Source organism: Malaclemys terrapin, chromosome 4 (assembly GCF_027887155.1).
Source record: "Malaclemys terrapin pileata isolate rMalTer1 chromosome 4, rMalTer1.hap1, whole genome shotgun sequence".
Taxonomy (NCBI): domain Eukaryota; kingdom Metazoa; phylum Chordata; order Testudines; family Emydidae; genus Malaclemys; species Malaclemys terrapin.
This window is the reverse complement of record NC_071508.1, coordinates 67695506-67718813: the sequence shown is the minus strand read 5'-3', so window position 1 is coordinate 67718813 and position 23308 is coordinate 67695506. Positions and strand designations below refer to the sequence as shown.

The following is a 23308-nucleotide window of genomic DNA, read 5'->3' as shown; positions in this document are numbered from 1 at the left end:
TGTGCTGAACACCCTCAACTCCCATTGACTTCAATGTACTTAGTGACTCACAGGACGTAATCAGCACTTTACATAATCAGGACCAGGCCCTAAGAGCCCAAAGCTCATTTTTAACAAAGAGTTTCAAACGTTGCATCTCCCTGTGTAGTAGCTAAAAATGGAACAGAGATCCCTTTGGCTAGAATGCAAGAGTCATCTCTCCTCCCAGAGGAGGTTCTGCCATTGGAGGATGTTGATGTGACATCACCCTGCAAAGAATGAGAGCAGAGAACAGGAACCTAGGGTTGCACAAAGTCCCAAGGCCTCACATTCCCTCCAAGTGAAGATAATCTTTCCATTGATTAAACATTAAGATATTAATAGCATGGAGTACATGGGACCATTCTGGTAGTTTAGTGGCAGTGCTCTGCCACATAGGAATCAGGACTAACAATTTCTTTCTCCCCAGACCCTCAAGCTCTGGGAATGTTGTAGAACTAGTGGGCTCACTTCTGGAGGGGTATCTTGCCTCTTATTGAACAACACTACTTTCCTCCCAAGGCTAATTTACACTGGGAATGGAATTAATGGGATTTGTAGAGAGAGAGAGAGATCCTTAGATGGAGAAAATGTTGTCATGATGCAGGGCCCTTGAGGTGACTATGGCAAAGGAGGAGAGGTGGATTCCAAGAATTATCCCAGAAAAATGCACATGCACAAATATACTATAGATCAGTTACAATACCATGCCTGTTGATTCTCTCATGCAAGACAAGCAGGGCCAGGCTCATACTACTTGCCCAAAGGTCTAGAAATGATGAGTATTAATTATTATTGGTTTTACTGGATTCACTCTGGATTTCCTCAGGATAACATACAGCAAAATGGATCCCAAGGAAGGAGGGAAGGAAATGAGCACACAATTATATTTGTATTTTTTAAAAATTCCTTTGAATATTATCAGTGAAACCAGGAAAATTCCACTGCAGAATTTTGGTATCAATTTTCTGCATTGCTAAATCAACTGAGTCATAATTCACAATGCAAGCTACTGCCAATTGAAAGCCCTGAAAATCGTATCTGGGGTTTTAAAGGTTTGAATGCCAGTATTATAGTGGCTCCCCACAAGAGTGCCTAACATTAGGGACTGACAGCATTTCACAGTGTCTGAGTGAATAGCACTCCATGAAATGCTGACTGTTCTCTAATCCTAACCCTCAGAGTTTTTATGGCCTAATTCTAAATAATCATGGTTCAGCTCAGACCAACAGAGATTTTTAAAGCAAATGCACTTTACACTGATTGAAGCTTTGTTAAATAATATATAAATAAATATGATTTGTGGTTTGGGAGCTCTTGAGATCTTATAATTCAAAAATGTCTTATATAAAATTGATGACCAAGATGGTTAGGTATTTTATAACCATGTGGAGGGTCGGATATTTTGGTAAAAAATGCAGAAATTATTTTTCAATAATTAATTTCTCTGTCCATTTGTAGCATAGCAATGACATTATACTGAATATTTTCTAAGTATTACCCTTACACCATAGTCCAGAGAAGCTGATGCAGTTTGTTTCACTAATATATCAATTGATTAAAATACATCATAGGATATTAGGGCCCAGCCCTGCAAATCTTAACCCATGAATGGTTGTTCTTAAGTCAGAGGGCTAAATTGTTCCTTGAGTCTGACCTCTGCTTGATACAGGAGAAGGGTATTGGGGAACCAGTTACAATCCCTTATTCTGTGCCAATCCAGACCCATCATTTGTTAGAGCAGCCTAGGGACTGCATTACCTTATGCCACAAGTGCAGATTTCCAATCGGAATTTAAATCAATGAAAGACTGAAAGTGTAGTGGAGCTCTACCAATTCCCTTCCCATGTGTCCTCTTCCCTATACTAGGGGAGCAGTTGGCACATGAGTCAACTCTACTGGGTTTATACCAGTGGTGAGTTCCTACTCCCATCATGGGATTTTCCACTGATGGGTTGCAGTAAGGATCTGGACCCTTTGCATTACTTAAGCGCTTTGGGGAGCGATAGCTCAGCATTGGCCTGCTAACCCCAGGGTTGTGAGCTCAATCCTTGAGGGGGCCACTTAGGGATCTGGGGCAAAATTAATACTTGGTCCTGCTAGTGAAGGCAGGGGACTGGACTTGATGATCTTTCAGGGGTCCCTTCCAGCTCTATGAGATAGGTATATCTCCATTTATTAAAGTGGCTGGAGTGTAATGCAGAATCGGGTCCAAAGTGATAAATGTCATGACAAAGGGTTTTACACAACCAGTCTCTTACCATGTAGAGACAACATTGTCTAAAGGGGTGAGAACAGGACTGGACAAAAAGAACTCTTGAGTTCTTATCCTGCGCTAACACTGACCGATGGTGTGAAACAACTCACTTAGGACAGTTCAATGGTGCCATTTAGGCAGGCCCGGCATTGTGGGAATCTACTGCCTAATGTGAAGCTGCAGGAGGAATTCTGATGCAGGGAGACTGATCTCCTCCCAGAGCTCACTGGCACACAAGGGGAGTGAACCGATGTTAACTATTTCCCTTGTTGTGCTGGTCACACTCCAAAAGATAGCACAGAGGAAGGCACATGGGCCTGACTCCTTGCCACTCTCACTCCCCTTTTGGGCACTGAGTAGCCCTGGAGGTGAATGGAAAGGATACTCCTATAATTGTGACAGGACCATACAAGTAGAGGAGAAATTCCTTGTGCCTTCCATATTCAAGCCAGTGCCTGTAAATGAACCAATGCTGATGAACACATTGCGGGTGCTGTGAGGATTAGCTATTTGTGCATCCGTCAAAGATGTAAATCTCTATTACATAAGAGGTGCTGAGGGTTAACTGTAGTTTACCTTTAAACTAGAAAAGTAATGAAATTCTGAATTTAGCCTTCTTCCACACTCACACCTCCGTGAATGCTACAGAGGTCTGAGAATAATGTGTGATTTCATGTACTGGTTGTGCTAAAACACCAAAGTGAAAACGTGTGGAACTGTAATATCACTTTTATATTGTTTTGCTGCATTTGCCAAGCAGAATTCTAATAATCTATGATAGTTAAAATAGGATTTTTAATTGGAAACAATGGGACCACATTCCTATAAGATAGGCTAAAAATCTGGGTGAAATCCTGGCTCCATCAAAGTTAATACCACAATTCCCTCTGACTTCACCACTGATTGATTTCACCACTGATAGACAGCTAGATAGTGTAAATCAGGGTAGGCCCATTGAAGTCAATGGAGCAATGCCAATTTACACTAGCTGAGGAGCTGGTCCCATGTGTGCAATTTCATGCTTAATGTAGGAAAGCAATACTTGTGTTTGTACATGAACATACGGAGCTCAGTATCCAGGCGGCCAGTCAGATGCACAACTGGTCATGAGCACACACACATCCATTCAGCATGAGTAATTATCAGTCATTGCTTATGAAAATTCGGTTTTTGAAAATCAAACCATAAAAGAGTTGCAGGCTTCTGTTGATTAAAACAATGGGTCATGAACATTTTAAATGGTGAGTGTTCAGATGTTAGAACTTTCCCTTATGAAAAATCGTATAAAATCTAAGAGACGATAATGATTTTAAAAAAGGAAAGAAACAACCTATGAAATTCTATGGTAATGACATAAGGTTTTCTTTCTCTGTTAAGTCCCGTGGGTCAGATTCTTGGATGGTGTAAATGGGTATAGTTCCATTAAAGCAAGTGGCCTAATATGTTTTTAGTTCATTTCACAGAATGCTGCTGGATTTCTGTAGAACCTTTGTTAATTTAATTTATATTAAATTCTATAGTATTTTCTCATGATGACTTAAATAGAAATATATAAAGCAACCTGTGACTTCAAGTTCTTCCTTTTATTTCAGTTTTTAAAATCCAATTCACCCAAGCAGTAAGGACTGAATTCTGATCACCCTTACTCATAGCAAGTAATCCTTTTGATTCCACTGAGATTACTTGCATGAATAAATTGAGCTATATTCCACACAGATATATCAATGCATTTCTTCCCAAAAGGTCGGAAATATTTTAATCTGAACTCTGGCATTAGAGTGAGAGTGAAATTGTTATTATTGTCACTGATCCCTAACTAATTAGTAAATTAATAATAATAATAATTTAAAGCCAAATCTTTCTAAACTAAGATATTCTGAATTCAAAGTGTGACTACAGTTTAATAACTTTCTATTCACTTTTTTGCAGGATAAATTATTCCACACTCATTTTGTATGTAGAAGTAACAAAGTATTCTTATATTTAACATAGAGTATTGTTATATTTAACAAACAATAAATGAGTCATACTGTAACTGGGATATGTAGGAATGTTTGATTTCCTGTTTGGTTCTGCAAGTTCTAATTTCTTCCCTTCTAATGTAACTGGATTTTAAAATAACCCCTGAGGCTACTCCTGCCAACCCCTCCTTTCATGTTCACTTCAAAACCATGCAGCTTGAACTGGGCTATGCTGCCAGACACAGGTGCATGCCTCTTCTGTTTCCAGCCAGAGCAGCAGCCGACACAGCACAAAGCACCAAGAAGTCTCAGTCACCCCACTGTGTTGCAGGGCCTTTTAAGTACCACTTATGAGGGTGGCTGGTGGTGCTGCTCCCTGTGCCATATGGCTCTGGGTCCTTCCATTTTTCTGTCATGAATGATGAAGCCATTTTCACAATTTAATGATTCACCAAGGGATTTGGGTGGGGTTTTTTGTTTGATAAAAGCGAGCCTCAGATGTGTGGCAAAATTAATAATGCAGCCAAGCCTTTATTAGATTGGATTAGATGGTGAGGGATCCGCTTTTACATATTAATGCTTCGCGAAAGGCTTAAAATAGGATTTAGTATGAGCAGCACACAGACACCTCCCCCATCCCATGTAGACGTATGAATGGAAATAGCCCGTTTCATCACCTTTTCTCGATGACAAGCAAAATTGCTATTCTGGCACAGCTCGTTGAGATACACCGCATTATGAACAGGACCAGCCTTAAGGCCAACAGCACCATGGACAAGCACAGACAAAACATAGGCATTGGGGATAAGAGTTCACCTCTAATTTTGGTGGTAGCTTCTTGTATTTGTCTTGCTTAGCAGCTAGGTTGGTAAGCCTTTCTGCTATTCATGGAACAATCCCAGTTTCGTTGGGCCTATTCTGTTTCATTTGAATTCGGAGGCCATTTCAGCAAAGTAATTAGGCATGTGCTCAACTTTGAACACGAGCCTTCCTATCCCTGTTTCAGTAATTAAACACGTGTTTAACTTTGCATCAAATGTTTCCTAAAATACCTTCAGACTAATGCAATGCCATCATCATGTTCTGAAAATATTAAGACACTTTAAAGACAACTTGGAGACTATACCTTTTGGATCAATCTTGAAGAGTCTCTGGAAATGTGAAGTCTCTCTCAATACTAGTGAAGGGTAAATAAAATGGGATTGAAAGTGAAACACTAAATGATATAAATCTTAAACTTATTGAGAAGTTCTGTTTTTCTTCATGGTCAGGAGTATGTCAGCTTGGTGACATATCTGCTCCTCACCTTGAAAAGGGTTGTGTTCTTAATGCAATGAATATAAGCATTTAAAACAGTATCTCCAAATAGGTGACTCAGAATTCTTGGACCAAGTTAATTGACCAAATTCTCAAGATCACACACATCAGTGACAATGCTGAACGTTGCTCTCCTGTATTGCTCTCCTGTATTGCCATATAACCCATGAAAATGTTTGCATATGGTGAGCAATGTACAGTGATGGACGGTATTTTGTCTAAATATTAGGACTGTCAAACGATTAAAAAATTAATCGCGCGATTAATAGTGTGATAAAAAATTAATCGCACGATTAATCACACTGTTAAACAATAATAGAATACCATTTATTTAAATGTTTTTAGATATTTTCTACATTTTCAAATATATTGGTTTCAATTACAACACAGAATACAAAGTGTACAGTGCTCACTTTATATTTATTTTTGATTACAAATATTTGCACTGTAAAAATGATAAAAGAAATAGTATTTTTCAATTCACCTCATACAAGTACTGTAGTGCAATCTCTTTATCATGAAAGTTTAACTTACAAATGTAGAATCATGTACAGTAAAAACCTGCATTCAAAAATAAAACAATGTAAAACTTTAGAGCCTACAAGTCCTTGTTCAGCCAATTGCTCAGACAAATAAGTTTGTTTACATTTTCAGAAGATAATGCTGCCTGCTTCTTGTTTACAATGTCACTTGAAAGTGAGAACAGGCATTTGCATGGCACTGTTGTAATCAGCATTGCAAGATATTCACATGCCAGATGCGCTAAAGATTCATATGTTCCTTGATGCTTCAACCACTATTCCACAGGACATGCGTCCATTCTGATGATGGGTTCTGCTCGATAATGATCCAAAGCAGTGCAGACCGACGCATGCTCATTTTCATCATCTGAGTCAGATACTACCAGCAGAAGGTTCATTTTCTTTTTTGATGGTTTGGGTTCTGTAGTTTCCGCATCAGAGTGTTGCTCTTTTAAGACTTCTGAAAGCATGCTCCATACCTCATCCTTCTCAGGTTTTGGAAGACACTTCAGATTCTTAAATTTTGGGTTGAGTGGTGTAGCTATCTTTAGAAATTTCACATAGGTATCTTCTTTGCACTTTGTCAAATTTGCAGTGAAAGTGTTCTTAAAGCAAACAACGTGTGCTGGGTCATCATTCGAGACTGCTATAACATGAAATATATGGCAGAATGCAGGTAAAACAAAGCAGGAGACATACAATTCTCCCCCAATGAGTTCAGTCACTAATTTAATTAACGCATTATTTTTTTAATGAGCGTCATCAGCATGGACGCATGTCCTCTGGAACGATGGCCAAAGCATGAAGAGGTATATGAATCATTAGCGCACCTGGCACGTAAATATCTTGTAACACCAGCTACAACAGTGCCATGCAAATGACTGTTCTCTTTTTCAGGTGACATTGTAATTAAGACGTGGACAGCATTACCTCCCGTAAATTAAAAAAAAAAAACTTGTTCCTCTTAGTGATTAGCTGAATAAGAAGTAGGACTGAGTGGACTTATAGGCTCTAAAGTTTTACATTGTTTTGTTTGAGTGCAGTTATGTAACAAAAAACCCCTACATTTGTAAGTCGCACTTTCATGATAAAGAGATTGCACTACAGTACTTGTATGAGGTGAATTGAAAAATACTATTTCTTTCATTATTTTTACAGTGCAAATATTTGTAATAAAAATAATATAAATTGAGCACTGTACACTCTGTATTCTGTGTTGTAATTGAAATCAATGTATTTGAAAATGAAGAAAAACACCCAAAATATTTCATAAATTTCAATTGGTATTCTATTGTTTAACAGTGTGATTAATTGTGATTAATATTTTTAATTGCGATTTTTTTTAGTTAATTGTGTGAGTTAACTGAAATTAATTGACAGCCCTATTAAACATAGAAGTTATGATTAAATCTGAAAACCATGTCTAGTTCTAATTAAGGCTGGATTGTGTACCCATGTTGCTGTGAAGATATAACACCCAAGTTGGAATTCCATGGGACACAGTACTCCCCAGTAGACATTGTTACTGTGTCTCTCTTTGGCCCCAAGCACACAAGTATGAGCTTAACTTTAAGCAGGTGAGTATTCCCAATGACTTCAAGTTAAGCATGTGCTTAAATGCTTTGCTAGACTGTTGTAGAATATGTGACATTCAGGGTCTTTGCAAATTCTCAGGCGTTAAGCCTGCAAGCCATTGCAGAGCATGCAGTAGAGAAAACAAGGTGGTTGCACCCCAGTGCCAGTGTGAGCAAAGACTTCATGTCAGCACAGTTAGTGTTAAACACTCTATTTAGTCCTCAGAACCATATGAGCAGTGTAGATTTCAAATCACTTGTCTTCCCTGCAGAGTTAACTCAATTTATAACTTGGGGCTTCTCCCTAGTTTAAGTCCTGTACACACACAAACCCTTTTAAATCATGTGTGGAGGTGCTTTTAACTCAAGTTGGCTGGCCCAAGAGGGGGTATAGACTAAAGCCTGAGTTAGTATGATTCCTCAGCTGTTGACACAAGTACTGTGTATAGTGCACACAGGCTAATTCCACATGAGTACCACTAGTCCTCTGATGCTTCCCACAATTCTCCCCGTGTGCCCGGAAAAGACAATTCCCACAATTCACTAGGATAGAATTAATAGAGTAGTTCATCTTAGTGTGGTGCTAAGAAGAATGGGATGTGTGTCCAGAATTCTTAGTGTCACACATGAGAGAGTACAGTGCCAGTGTGGACACAGCAACTTGAGTGCTATTTTGCAGTCTGGCTGCTCTTGCTTGTGCTAGGGTAACTTGAAAGGACTAACTTGAGTGTTGAGAACGTGAGCTGCCTGGGAACATTATGAAGACCAGAAGTAGAAGTGCGCTCAAAAAAGAATTAGATAAGTTCAAGGAGGATAAGTCCACAGTCGCTATTAGCCAAGATGGTCAGGGATGCAATCCCATGCTCTGGGTGTCCCTAAGCCTCTGACTGCCAGAAGCTGCGACTGGATGACTGGGGATGGATCAGTCGATAAATTGCCCTCTTCTGTTCATACCCTCTGAAGTGTCTGGCGCTGGCCACTGTTGGAAGACAGGATACTGGGCTAGATAGATCATTGGTCTCACCTAGTACGGCTGTTATGTTACTCTGCAGTGAAAACATACTCTGCACCTTCTCTGTGGAGGATTAAGCCCTTATGAATCTCTACCTAGGGTGAAATTCACCCACTAATTTGGCTGTGTGAGTTCTGGATGGACTAGTGTTGAGGGAGTAATGTGGGCTGAGTGAGGAGAAGTGGTTGGTCAGTTGGGTCCATGATTACACAGACACAGTATTCCTATGCATAATCCATATGGGTCACAAATCCTCTTCCCAAGCAAGGGCTGGTGTAAAGTGGTGGCTATACCCTGCCAGTGGGTTGTCCCAGCAAACCCAATCGTTCTCACACATAAAGTTGTTTCATTAGGTTTTACATGAGTGTTGTTGAATTTCAACCAGAAGGAACTAAGAATGCTGAAATACACCAAAAAGGTATCCACCATATTGCACATGTTTTCACTGATGACAGCTCCAGTCTTTGCTTAAAATGCTCTGGAAATGATGTGAAGATCACAAAAGGATAGGAAGGAGATGGTGAACAAAAGTAAACAGAGTATACTAGTTTGGTCTGAGATTGTTTGGGAATGGGTACAGGGAATGCTGTTCTTGGTGAAAATACTTAGTTCAGTAAATATAGGAAGAGAATAGAAAAGTAGGAGAGTTCTTCTCTCCTAAGGCTTAAAGATAAAAGTGTGCAGTGGTGAGAGATCCTGGTGATCATGCAGAAATGCACACCCAATTGCATGCCTAGGGTTGTGCACATAGCTGCAGCCATTGCAAGCCAAATTCTGCCATCAGTTATATGGGTATAAATTGCCATCGTGGGCAGCACAGTAGAAACACGTGCTCAGGCTCAGTACAGAGCAATAGTTAATAGAGCAAGCAAGATATTAGGCCATATTAAAAAAGGGACAGAGAATAACAATGAAGATACCAGAATGCCACTAAAATCACTCAGTGGTATGCTCTCACATTGAATACTGGGTTCAGTTCTGGTCAGCCCATCTCTAAAAGGGAGTGAACAGAAATAGAAAGGTCCAGAGAAGGGCAATCAATGTGATTAGAAGCAAGAGAATGCATCCATATAAGGGGAGATTAAATAGATTATTAGGACTATTTAGTTTAGAGAGGAGACGAATAAGAAGTGACATGATAGTTGCATATTAAATAACGAAGAGTGCAGAAAAGGTCAGTCAGGCGCTCCTAATTAGCCTCTCTCATAATATGTGATCAAGGAGATTCCAGTGAAACCAAGAGGCAACCCTTTAACTCTGGTAGAAGGAAATACATTTTAAAAAACACACTACATTATTATCATGTGGAACTCATTGTAACAAAATATTATTGAGGCAAACAATGTAGCAGGAGTCAGAAAAGGATTAGAATGAAAAGAATATAATCTGCAATTGCATTTGCTGGAATAAAAAGGGATAAGGGATATCTATCCTCATTCTTCAGGACATAATCAAACACTAACCACCAGGGTTTAGGACAGAACTTTCTCCATTACTGAGAAACAACTGATACTGGTCCGAGCTGGTTACATGAAACTGGACTAGCCATACCATTGATCTGAACCAGAATGGCAATAACACTTACGTTACTAAATCCAGAGCACCAACATTCACTCCAATGGAGTTAATTTCAGAGAGTTATATCAGTGTAATTGAATTGACCATCTGGCCCTGCATGTGCAGTTATGAACATCAAAAATGAGAGCAAAAGTAGGCTGTAAATTAGAACTAAAGATTGGACCAAATACTCTGCTGGCGTACATCACCAGAGTCATGGCCATAGTCTGTACAGAATGACACAAAGGTGTCCTTTCATAAAACTTTGGGATAAAGCAGTATAAACAAACATACGATTTCGCTAGATGAGATACCTCTGGGTCCTCCACATGGTACATATATCACAAAACAACTCCACAAAGCATTTTAGATTAAAACACACTGGATTAATTCTCAAAACAGCAAGTGCATCTAAGTCAAGAGCGAAAAGTGGGAATAACAAAATGAGACCAAGATCTTTAGTAAGGTACTTTGAATGAGCTACTCTTGTTTTGCAACATGATCTACCAGATTATATATGTAAGGACTGAGGCATCCCAAAGCTAATGTATTAGAAAGAATGAGTCAAGACATTAGCTAGACCTAGAAGATTATATTGAGCTGTAAAGTGAAACCCCTGGGTTGAGTGTTTTCTGCCCATGGATCAATAAATGTCTTCCAGCAATGCCAAAAATATACAGTCACATTTCAAAACCAGCCTGTGAGCAAACAATGGAGAGGGCAGCTTGATAGCCACATAGGGCCACATCTGGGTCATTAGAGTTAGTGAGAATTTTGCCATTGTCTTCTAAGTGGCTCGTAGCAAAATAAAGGCAGGAGTTATTATGCATTATTGATGCACTGGATTGTTAAACTCAGCCCTGGAGTTTCACTATGCCACTCAGTCTAGCCCTTCTAGATAATGTCTAGACTCTTTCTGGCGAATCAGTTAGCTTTTGGGTGATTTGTTCTTTCTTCCACATGTGACCTGATGGATCATGTTGCAAAACAAGTGCAGATCACTGAAGTACTAATGCTCTAAACCAGATTTTTATATACTTGTACCTTGATGCAAATGTAGATGGATTTAGACTTGATAAAAATAAATTAGTCTGGAGAAAAGAGGAGGCTTAAATATTTGCCTTTAATCCATCAAGGGTAGAATGAGCAGATCATTTGTGGATCCTAGAGAATCTACCAGAAGGAATGGTCTTCCACACAGAGGCTTCTTGCCTCCGCACAGCCCCCTGGCCTACTACCTCCCCTTGAAAGTACAGTTCCTGTAATCACTATCCAGGCTACTAAGAATGCCCCATACAGCCTGCTGTCCCCAGAGCCCTCTTGGAGTGGGGGGTCTTAGTGAAGCAGCTGGGGAAAAGGTACGTGCAACTGACAACTAAAATTGAGGGAGGTGTAAGTGTTCGGCCAGTGCTCAGCACATCTCAGGATTTGGCCTAATGAGAAAAAAGCATAGATGTAGAGACAGAATAATGGTGGCAACATTTGCAAGATGCTTCTAGTAAAAATCTTCATGGGAACAAGTCTCTGGACATTCTGGGCCAGATCCTGGCCCCTGCTATGTCCCCTGGAATTGTTCTTGCACTGAAAAAGAAATGGAGGGCTGGCTTAAATTTGCTGTCTGGGAATTACACAAGGGATTTCCTAGGTCATGTAAAGACAGTGTAGCTAGTCATATACCATCTGCTGCTGATATTCTGCTGTAGATGTGCTGGGGATAGGAAAGAGTAGGATAGGTTGTGGGCACAGGATGTTACACTCCAGTAATTGTGGGCTGGCAGAATAGTCCCATGGAGCATTATCAACTAGGCAAGTTAAAGCTGCCTTGCTCTGACTTGCACTGGGAGATGAACTAGCCCTGGCTTCCCTCCAAATCAGCATGGTGGAAAGATAGCAGAAAGCCACCTATATTCATTCCTCAGGTGCTCAGCAAGCAGACTTCGAACACATCTAAGGAGCTGGTCCTGGGAGTTTTTGCATTTTTTAAAAATAAACTGCTTTCATTTGTAGCAATATTTGTACTTTTCACAAGGGTGGATAATGTGCCTCATTTGGGAGAATGGGGAGGTGGCAGGTGCAATAATAGGCATCTTCCCAATCCACCAGCCAATCCACATTTCTGGATGCCAAATACCTTGCTTCTTCCACAGGAGGCAGCACTCCCACCTCACTTTGATAGAAGAGTTAGGAAAGGGAAACTCATGGATTTTCCCTTTACCTTAATCTGCTCCCAAAGGGTTTTCTGTGGTAACAGAGATCTAGATCTAAGACATCAAAGCACTGAGGAAAAAGTTGTTATATAGTTGTCCAGTACTAAATCTTGAAGTCCTTTTAAAGTTTCGACTCAGTACCTGAAAAAGGCAAAAACCTCATTGAGTCACATTTGCAAGCTTTCATTTCAATAACAAAATATTAATTCATTTTGGCTTTTCACAAACATTCCATTTTTGTTTTCAAGAATGAATGTGGAAAGGCTACATACTGTGAATACTTGTACAAAGGCATTCACACAAATGTGCACACTGGAAGTGTTCACACAATCGTCTGTAAAAGTATGGGAGTTGACCGGTCCAGGAGCAGAAACAACAGTAAGAATGACAAATTATGAATTGTGAATACTCCAAGAAATGGTGATGATTAGTAGTTTGTAAGTAACAAATAGGCTGTGAGTAATTCACTAAGAGAATAAGGAAATAAATGTGTTAAATAAATTGTTCACTGTAATCAATGCACTGGATTTAGGACTTAAAGATTTGGCCAATTAAGAATAAATCACCACTTTATTTGTATAATCATTTACAATTAAAACACAGTTATAAGCTTCAGTAATATAGTAATTGTTATTTTATGATGCTTAAATAAATCCAGGTTCGCTTCTTGGTCATATAATAACTGGGCAGTTTCTTCTCAGGCTTCTGCTTCATGATCAGAATAAAATGCTGTGTATTATTTTGATTTAATTTACTGGAACAATATAGATATTAATAGTTGTCTCTCTATTTCTACGAACAACCTTGGAAACAAAATGCTTCATCTTCAATAGGTGATTTAAATAAAATGGAACTTGGCAGCTTTTGGCAGTGAAATACTCTTTGTTCCTTTGTAGTTTAGAAATAGTTATGGATCTGAACCAATTTCCACTGAAGTCAATGGGAGTCTTTCCAATAGCTTCAATGGGAGCTAGGTAGAGCCTTGTGTGTATAAATAATTACATTTTTAATGAAATTTCATGAAAAAATGTTCATAATTTTGTTCTGTCATTTGTCACCTGGAAATATCTTTTTAATGGATTTTTTACATTAAATGGCGTGTTTTAGATTTGAACACATTAAACCATTTAGTATCTTTCAATTTAAAAAAGTCTCTCTCAACCACAAAACTTTGATTTTCAAAATTAAGGATTTTCTTTAATAGTAGGATAATATTTAGTGAAAATAATTTATATTTAAAAGGATTCTAGTTTTTGATTTTCATAGGGTTTTTACATAATGTTTTTACATTCTGAGCATAACAGCTATGGTTTATCTAGCAATTTGTCAGTGCTATCAGTGAATGGTATCAATAGAACTATGTCAGTTTACACCAGCTGAGGATCTGACACCTAATCTATAAGCATATAGAAGTAACTCTTAGCTTTTGAATATCATCCTAATAGCTTTCATTCACAGTCCTTGGAGTTAAACACATGTCCACATTATCAACACCACAAAGGACACCTCCAGACCTGCACTCCTGCTCTATGTCATATCTCTAACCCAATCAGCCATCCATCTGCCTTTAAGGAATTTGAATCTTTTTTGGCATGTATCTGTACTACCATTATTTTCAGTTCAGTTTGGGATCTGGTGTTTCTTCCAAGGCAGCAGCAAACAACGTCTCCAACACTCCACAATGTTGTGTAGTCATACAGTGCCAGCTGCATGCCAAAGGCAGCTGACAACAGCAGAGCTGCAGAGTTGTGGGGATGAGAAACCCAGAGATGAAGAACATTTATTCTCTTTCATTTCACGCAAAGGAGGGCTATGAACCAATCAGCTTAAAGGCAAAAAAAAAAAAAAAAAAAAAAAAGTTCCCTCTGCAACTTCTTTCCATTTTAAATCACTTTCTTCCTGAGTCATCATCTTTTCTTTCCCATCTTAACTATTCCAGTTCCTCCTCAAAATTGCTTTGGCTGTTATTACTCCTTGTATTATAGAAGCACAAATAGGGCATAACTGTTGGCATTCCAACCTGCCAATGTGTGTTAGCATCAGCTGAACATTGGAGCTCAGTAATCCTGGGTTCTATCCCTGGCTCTGGGAGGAGATATAGGATAATCTAAGACCATAGGTTTGGCACACTCACTCTGAAAGGGAGTATGGCTGCTTGGATAAGACTTGGGCCTACCTGATAAATGACCTAAATTATAGTCCCAACTTTTCCTGAAGTGACCATGTGAAATTTATTTCTAAAACGTGGAGTTAATACTTGACTGACGTCTACACTTGAGGTATGAGGCCTTGTTTGGTAACAAGGGTCATGATGTGTCCAGAATTATAACTAGCAGAGATGAGGCCATAAACGTGTGATTTCCTGTCACCCAGTTTAGTGCATATTTCCCTAGGCTACAGGATATTTGGAGGAGAGGTCTCTCTCTGAATGTTGCTTGACTTGCTGGTGCAGCAGCAGAACAGGCAAACAGATTCCATTCCAATATACTGTGTCTAAGACAATCTAGTACACCACAGATTCCCCCCCAAGATAGCCCCATTATGGTAGGTGCTATTCGGAGTTCCTTCAGTTCCCAGATGTGTTTCAGCACTGTTTGTGCCGGCTTCCATAGTGCCATTTCTTTAGACTCCCATTGGATCAGGCCCCAAAAGAAAGATCGCAAAAGATTCTAAGATGTCTAAGTGACCTAGGAGCCCAAGTGCCACTGACTTTCTCTGAAATGGTGAGGTAATATATGGGTGAACTGAAAAACCAAGTAGGATGGGAAGCAGTGAGGAAAGATAGACAAGAAAAGATGGTGGCAGTTAAGGGAAAACAGGATTGGGGAGGGTGGCTTAAATAGAGTAATACAGCAGTAGCAGATGTTTTGAAAGATGGTGCTCTTTGGTGCAGGGACCATCTTCTTGTTCTGCATCTGAGAAGCTCCTAGCACAATGGGATCTTGATCCACAACTGGGACTCAGAGGTGATACCATAAGGCAAATAATAAATAATAATAATATTGCTGAGATAATGTGGATGGGAGCTAAGTGTTTTAAATATAATTGGGGGAATCCTGATATTACTATAGACCTATATGTGTTTTAGAGTAAGACCAGAATATAGTGTGCAGATGAGTGTAATTTAAAGGACCAGAACTTTAATCACAAAGGACTTTGATTACTCAGATATTGATCTGGATAGGATTTCAGTAAAAACAGAGGGAAAATATTTCTGGAAATAGTGCATGTTTACTTTCTTATCTGCTCTGCTGAGCAGAGTACAGGATTAGAGACAATTCTGAACCTAATTTTATCAGATGAGCCAGGTATGAGAAACAGGACTGAAGCTAAGAAGCATTTAACGTATATTGATCAGAATATTATTCGAATTTAAAATACTAACAAGGGTGAGAACTAGAAGGAAGCAATCAACTGATTTTGATGTTAAGCAAACTGATTTTGTGTGACTATAACATATCCTGAGAAAATTGCAACTTCAATTCCCATCTGTGGGTGTCATCTATTAAAATGGGAACATGAAATATATACTTAGCAATGTTATAAATGAAAACTATCCTGGTTTAGTTCAAACCAGAATAAATGTCAGCTGTGGACTATGTGGTTAACCAGGGTTATATGAAATAATAAACAGAAGGCTTATAAAAATATAAACACTCTGCTAATGAGGAAGAATATGAGATCTGTGGAGAACAAATAAGCACAACAAGGTCAAAAGATACACGAGCAAAAGGAAACACTATGTTCAACTGCAGGAAATAATGAGCTGTTTATATACGTGTGTGTGTGTAAAGGCATAGGCAGATACAGAAGGATAGATTTACTCAAGACTTAAGGTAATATAGAAAACTGGCTCCCGGAAAACAGTAAGGCATTAAAATGGTGTTACTATTTTTAATTTTGCAATAGAGAATGAGGATAAAGTGCTGCCTAAATCCAGAATAATAATTTTTGGTGCTGTTTTATCCTAGATTTGAGTTCATATCTATTTAGAATAAAAATAGCAGGGGAACAGGTTTTTAAGAGGCTGTGTTAAAGCGTGGTACTACAATTAAAAATGACTTGTTATTAATAGCATTGTGGGGTTCTCTGTTTATTGTGTCATCTGCTTATAAATGCTACTGAATGTTTACTGTTATTTGTAGTTCTAAATAGGTCCCATCTGGGAGATATATGTTTGTGATCATTCTTCGGGCGGGCATCTTCCTTCCTCTTCTAGAAGAGGACAAGTTTAAGGAGTCAACTTGTATCTGTTTGGTGGAGACTGAAACAAAGGTCATTCTGGGAAATATAGCCTTAAACTGAAAACTAAACTGTGGAAAACATGCTCTAGGGGCTAGAGTCTGAACTCAGTTATAGTGATATAGATATGGAGTCACTTTGCCAAAGCAAAAATTTACACTGATTTAACTTATAAGGAGGTGGTAATTTCCTGGCCTGACTGCTGAAGAGAATGGTGATTTCCACTGTTTTCAACTAAGTTGCATTGATTCACACCAGCTGAGAGTCTAGCCCAAGGAGGTGCATCTGTGAAAGAACAGACTTAAAAGATGTGCATTATTATTGCACAAGACACTTAGCTAGATGATCTATTCAGAAAATAAAAGGAAAAAACCAAACCAGACCAAAGAGCCCTTCATCCCTGCCTATGAATAAAATAAAACTCACCTTGCATTCTGTTTTTGCCACACTTGCATAGGACAGTTACAGTCTATTGCTCTAGCGAGGTTGAAAAAACCACTCTAGAGCAATAATAAAAATGCATTTTTAAAACATTTTAAAAAGTTCCTAAGTAGTTGAATTTATTCTTATTTGTAAAACAAAAGAAATATTTTAATATGACATCACTGTAGTATGCTTGAACATCTGGGAGGGATCTGATTAAAATGAAAGGAAATGAACTGCACATGCTTTTGATGGGATTCATCAACCAGGAAACAAAACCTATACTTTAAAAAATGAAGAGCTAACACAGAATTGAGGCATCTAGAAAAAAATACAGAAAATGTTGCCATGCCTGCCATAAATATATCCTGTAGGGAGCTAGACATTGTTTAAAGGGTTGATAGGAGACAGCAACAAAGAAGAAAAAAAGGGGTGTTGAGAGGTATATAAACAGAGGTCACTTCCTGTACAGCTGCCCTTTACCATTTGTCAAAATTAAAAGTACAGTATATTTAATTTTCTATTCAGGGATTTGTATCAGTCTGTAGCCTTAAATAGATATATATGAAACAAACATATCTTTGGAAGAATTCCTCCTTGTAACTAATCATTCCTTCCTGCTTGTTCAGATTAAGGCCTGGTTCTCACTAAGTTTTGGTCATTAGCCAAAGATAATGTTGACAAATGCCTTGGTGACCTCTTTCCCATCAATCAGCTCTGGATGTGATAGCAAAATGTCATGTAATTGGAGGTCCCTATGATTTATTTTAGCATTATATTTTTCATAAATAAATGGCCCAGCCTTGGCCACTGGCTGCATCCCCTTTGTGTTGTTCCAGTGGCACAAAGGGGACCCTTGGCTGGTGTAATGATAGAATGGCCGGTTGGTTGCTACCTGCTCCCATCCCACCATCCACCCAGCATACGGAACGTTTCTGGGTGGACAAGTAGCATGGGCCAGGAAAGGAAGGGGACAGAATGCAGAGCCAGAGGTTTACTGAGCTCCAGCAATAACCATCCAGTGGAGTTGGGCACCTCCTTTGTCTCTCATAGATAAGGCCCCTGCCTCATCATGGTGCATGGTGTCCTCCCTGGGGAAGCTGGGGATGTGCTTCTCAATATTCTGTGCCACAACTCTGAAGCACTCACTCTGTGACACTTTCTGGGCTGGAAAAAAAAAGAATAATTTGATTTTAAGAATGGGCATTTTTAAAGGAATCAGTTTTTCAACACAAATCCACTTGCAATTTCAAGGTGACAGAAAGAGCCATATAATGAATATCAAGAGACAAAAGGGACAATCATATAAGGCCCAAGCCAAAGCCCACTGAGGAATCTTTCCATTGAATTTTGGATCAGACCCTTAATAAATGTCAAGAGCTAGGAGAAATGGAAACGAAAATAGACAGCTGAGCTATACGGTCTTGCAGACTCTTCTGTAGTAGGGAAACTGGATGGCTCCTTCTTTGTTGGATCTTGTCCTAAAATACGATATAATCACAGACAATACATAACAAGATTTCAGTCTAGTCACTAGGTAACTCTTGAAAACATTCAGATTGTTTTAAATCTTATTATCATCATGTAGATTTTGTATTAACAGACATACCCAACAGGAATTAAGGTTATAAATGATCTGGTTTAACCAAATGATCGCTGTAGGTTTCACATGGTATGTACAAAAGTGGACATACTTTTTGGATAAATGTGGTTTACTTCAGACAATTAGTTAATGAAAATTTGAGTGCTTTTTGAGCACTGCTGTAGAACTGTTATACAGTCATATAAGCCATTCTGAGCTTTTATACTGAGCAGGCTATGGAAACAAATGATATTTTAGGAAGAATATATAAATTTCACAAAATTACATGGAATACCCACAGAATCATCTATGCTGTAGAACTCATTAATTATACAATATCTGCAAACCACTTTAAAGATGAGAATATTTATATTGTTTACTTTAAGCACTATTATTAAAGGCCAGATTCTGATACACTTAGTAATATTCAGTGACACCAATAAAACTATTTGAGTAAGATGTAAAATTTGGCCCTAAATTAGCAGGAATATTGTATATTGTTAGACTGCAGAATCAGAGCTTTGAGGCAAACAGATATTGTACTGAATGTTACAGTGGGTCATTTTCTTAAAGTGGAGAAGAGTTTGAATATTATTGTTATATTTCACATCTGTTTGTTTTAAATATTAACAGGCTAAATTGTCAATTATCCACTGTCAATTACATCAGTGGAAGTCCGTTAACAGTTACTTCTGATTTATACCAGCATCAGACAAGAGTCAAATGTTTGGGACCTGATTTTCAGAGGTGTTAAGCACATGTGCAAGTCAAAAGGAGTTATGGGTGCTCTGTAATTTCAAGATGAGGCCACTAGTTTCCAAGTAGACACTGTGTTTAAACAGTGTACCTGAGGAAGAGATTACATTACACTATATTAAAAATAATGACATTTTCCCTAATTTGGATGTTTTATTGTATTTAAATAGATATAATGGAATGAAGAGAATAACAAAACACCTGAAAAATCATGGTATGATATGGTCTAACCAGCAAAGTTTCCGGAAAGAAATATAGTGTGTTACAATTCTCACAATGTCAGCAAAATGTATGCGTGTAGGGGTGTGAAAAAACACCCCTCCCCTAGAGTGACATACCTTTTGCTGGCATAAGTGGTAGTGCACAGCACTATGTCAGTGGGAGAGCTTCTTCCACCAACATAGCTACCACAGCTTGTTGGGGGTGGTTTAATTATGTCAACAGGAGAGCTCTCTCCTGTTAGCACTGAGCGACTACACAAGATCTTACAGCGGCGCAGCTGCATCAGTACAGCTGTGTCTGTGTAAGGTCTCTAGTGTAGACATAGACTTAGAATTCTTTAAAGGTGTCAGTAAAGTACTGGGTAAAGGAGAACCTTTTAACATCATTAATTAGACTTCCAAAAGGCCTTTGACAATGTCCAGTGCTAGATGCTACTAAAGAAGTTGAATGGACATAGGGTGAGAGGCAAGATAGTGTGTTGGATGAAAAATGGGCTAGGAGACCAGAAGCAAAGAGTAGGACTGAAAGGTCAATTTTCATTGTGGCCAAAGGTTAACCATGGGCTGCCTCAAGGTTCCATACTAGGTGTCCATGTTGTTTAACATATTTATTAAAAGAAAAGAGAGGAATGAGAAGTGAGGTAACAACATTTTCAGATGATACAAAAAGTTATTTATGTTAGTCAAATCCAGTGAAGACTGTGAGGAGCTTCAGAGGGATTTAATCAAGCTAGGTTAATGGACAACATGATGGCAAATGAAATTCAGTGTTGATAAATGCAAAATAATGCACACTGGAGGAAAACAATGAAACCAACCATATACATTACAGAGTTCCAAATTAATGGTATCAACTCAGGACCTGAGTGTCATTGTAGACAACTCAATGTGCAGCTGTGATCAAAAAAGGAAACAAGACATTAGAATGCATAAAAAATGCGATGATGAAAAATACAGAGAACATTATAGTGCATCTATAAAATAAATGGCGTGACCTCTTCTGGAACAGCATGTGCACTAATGGTCATCTGTCTCAAAATGGTATTGATGAATTAGAGGAAATTCAGAGAAAAGCGATGAAAATGATTGCGGCCTGGAAAAATCTTTCATATGTAGAGAGATTGTAAAGACAGGGATTGTTTAAATTAGAAGGGTGATGAATTAGAGAGGCATGATAAAAATATGTAATGGCAGAGAAGGTAGAACAGGAATTTCTGTTCTCCATGTCTCATAATGCAAAAACAAGGGGACAAACATTCAAAGAAATTAAAAAATAAGAAATTCAAAATTAATAAAGGAGAATTTTTTCACACAATGTTTACTTAGACTGTGGAACTGAATGGGAAGATGCTGAAGTCAAAGTCATTGAAGCCAAGAACTTTGGAAGATAAAAAAATGTGATTGGACATCTATATGGATATCAAGAAGGTTCAGAGTCTTCATAATTACTGATACACATTTTGGAAGGGATATTAAACCTCATGCTTTAGGGCTTAAATCAATCACAAACTATTACATATCAAGATGAGCCCTATGTGTGGAGGGGGACCGATTATGCTGAAGTATACAGTGCTGGCCACTATCAGGGAATACTGGACTAGATAGACTGAGAGTCTGCTCCAGTCTGGTAATTCCAATGTTCCTCTGTAAAGAATTTTCATTTAACGTGTGTGTGTGTGTGTGTGTGTGTGTGTGTGTGTGTGTGTTTTTGACCACTACTTCAATCATTTCCCCGGTTTTCTTTTACAGGGTGTTTGGGGCTGCCATATTGCTGACCGCCACTCTTAATATGCTAATACCATCTGCTGCTAAGGTGCATTATGGGTGTGTCATCTTTGTCCGGATCTTGCAGGGCCTTGTAGAGGTATGGAAAAGAAGTTGGAGTAAGAAGAAAATGTGACTGTGGATGTTCATTAGTTGCTAACCAGCAGTCTTTGTTTTAAGTGAAAAAATATGATTCCAGTTAAGAACTGAATCCTAGTGCAATGACATGCAGCCATTTGAACTGTCAGGTTATGTTTTCAATGTATCTTTCTTTCACCTATAAAATTACATGGTAAAATCCGCCCTGTTCAGAGGGACAGCACAAGGCATACACACTTTTAATTCCCACTTAAGCCAATGCTGCATAGACCTTGATTTGGTAGGTCTCCCACACAGGGTAGTTTGTGGACCAGCACCGGAGAATGAGCACTTTCTTTAAAATCAAGTTTGTGTTTCTATAATAGTCACTGACCATGTACCCACTGACATCAGTAGGAGTTTTGCAACTGAGTTCAATGGGAGCAAGGTCAGGCCTGTATTGTAAATTTGATTGTCTCATTAACAATTTTAGACCAGATTTGAATACATGGTCTCCAGATCACCAATGCACCAGTTTTGAACACATCTTATTATATAAAGACCTTAGATTTGGGTGAACAAGCTACGTGCAAGGTGGAAACTTTAGAGTACTGCCCATATTTCCATGTGCAAGTTAGGTAGTGAGGCATCCAACTATATAAATTTGCATGCACAAATACAGGCCCAGTCTTGCAAATTAATTGATGTAGGCAGATCTTTATACCTCCTGAGGAAGTGGGAAAGAGAGAAAGAGGACTAGGAGATAAAAAGTAAAACAAGATATTTTTAGACTTGTCACATTAAAATATCCTCTTTCCCTCTTTGATGGAATTCTGCATGCAAAACTCGCTTCTGAATAGGATTGTGAAGAACGTTTGCAATGATTCTGGAAACCTCATAATTGGGGTTTTGCATAACTTGTTGCAAATTCACAAAAAAATGTCCAATTTGTAAAAAAAGAAGTTTTAAAATTCAAAACTTTTATGTTCAGTTAAAGATCAAATGTTACATTAAAAGAAGGAAAAATACTACTGTTCTAAAAATATGCAAAAATCCAAATTTTAATGTGTAATTGGCTATTAAGTGAACATTTTGTAAAAACTTAGTGTATATTACAAGGTTGCAAATATGGTCCATAAAAATATTAATAATCTGAGTGAAATTCTACTATTTTTATACAATTAAGGCTGAACCTGTGTTGAAGAGAGAACAGTCATTTTAAAATGAAATCTACTAACATTGTTCAGATTTCCTTTTTCATATGTGCTGAGGGAAGAAACCTGGGTTTAGGAGAAGTCAGGAGGTCCTGAGTTTGAATGCTGGCTCTGCCATGGATGTGATGGCTGGCCTTGAGCATGTCACTTCACCTCTGTGCCTTACTATCCCCACCTATAATTATTGTAACCACTTATTTCACAGGGGCATTGTGAATATTAACTGGTTATTAAATTACGTATGGTGTAGTAAACATATAGGGCTTGATCTAATTGCCATTCAAATCCCTGGGAGTTTTTCCATTATAAAATGGGAGTTGGACTGTGTCCATGCAGTGCTATAGAAATGCTAGTATAATTATTAGATCATCATTTTCTTTATATTAGTTTTAAACAGAAATAAATGCATAAACAATACTAATTGACTAATTGATCAGCACATGTTAACTTGTGGAATGCCCACTCCACAGGGTGTCACTTATCCTGCCTGCCATGGGATATGGAGCAAGTGGGCCCCTCCTTTAGAAAGAAGTAGGCTAGTAACCACTTCTTTTTGTGGTAAGACACCCTTTAATATTGTCCTCTTCTCTTCTCCCCTCCTACC

General features: G+C 38.5%; 1 protein-coding gene across 1 annotated transcript in view; it reads left to right on the top strand.

Moving 5' to 3' along the window:
* Window positions 1-23308, top strand: part of SLC17A6 (solute carrier family 17 member 6) — a 52885-nt gene that overhangs the window by 9542 nt on the left and 20035 nt on the right. The window contains exons 4-5 of the mRNA XM_054028670.1: window positions 21398-21512; window positions 23175-23262. Coding sequence (XP_053884645.1) covers window positions 21398-21512; window positions 23175-23262 — 203 coding nt within the window. The remainder of the gene's footprint in view (window positions 1-21397; window positions 21513-23174; window positions 23263-23308) is intronic.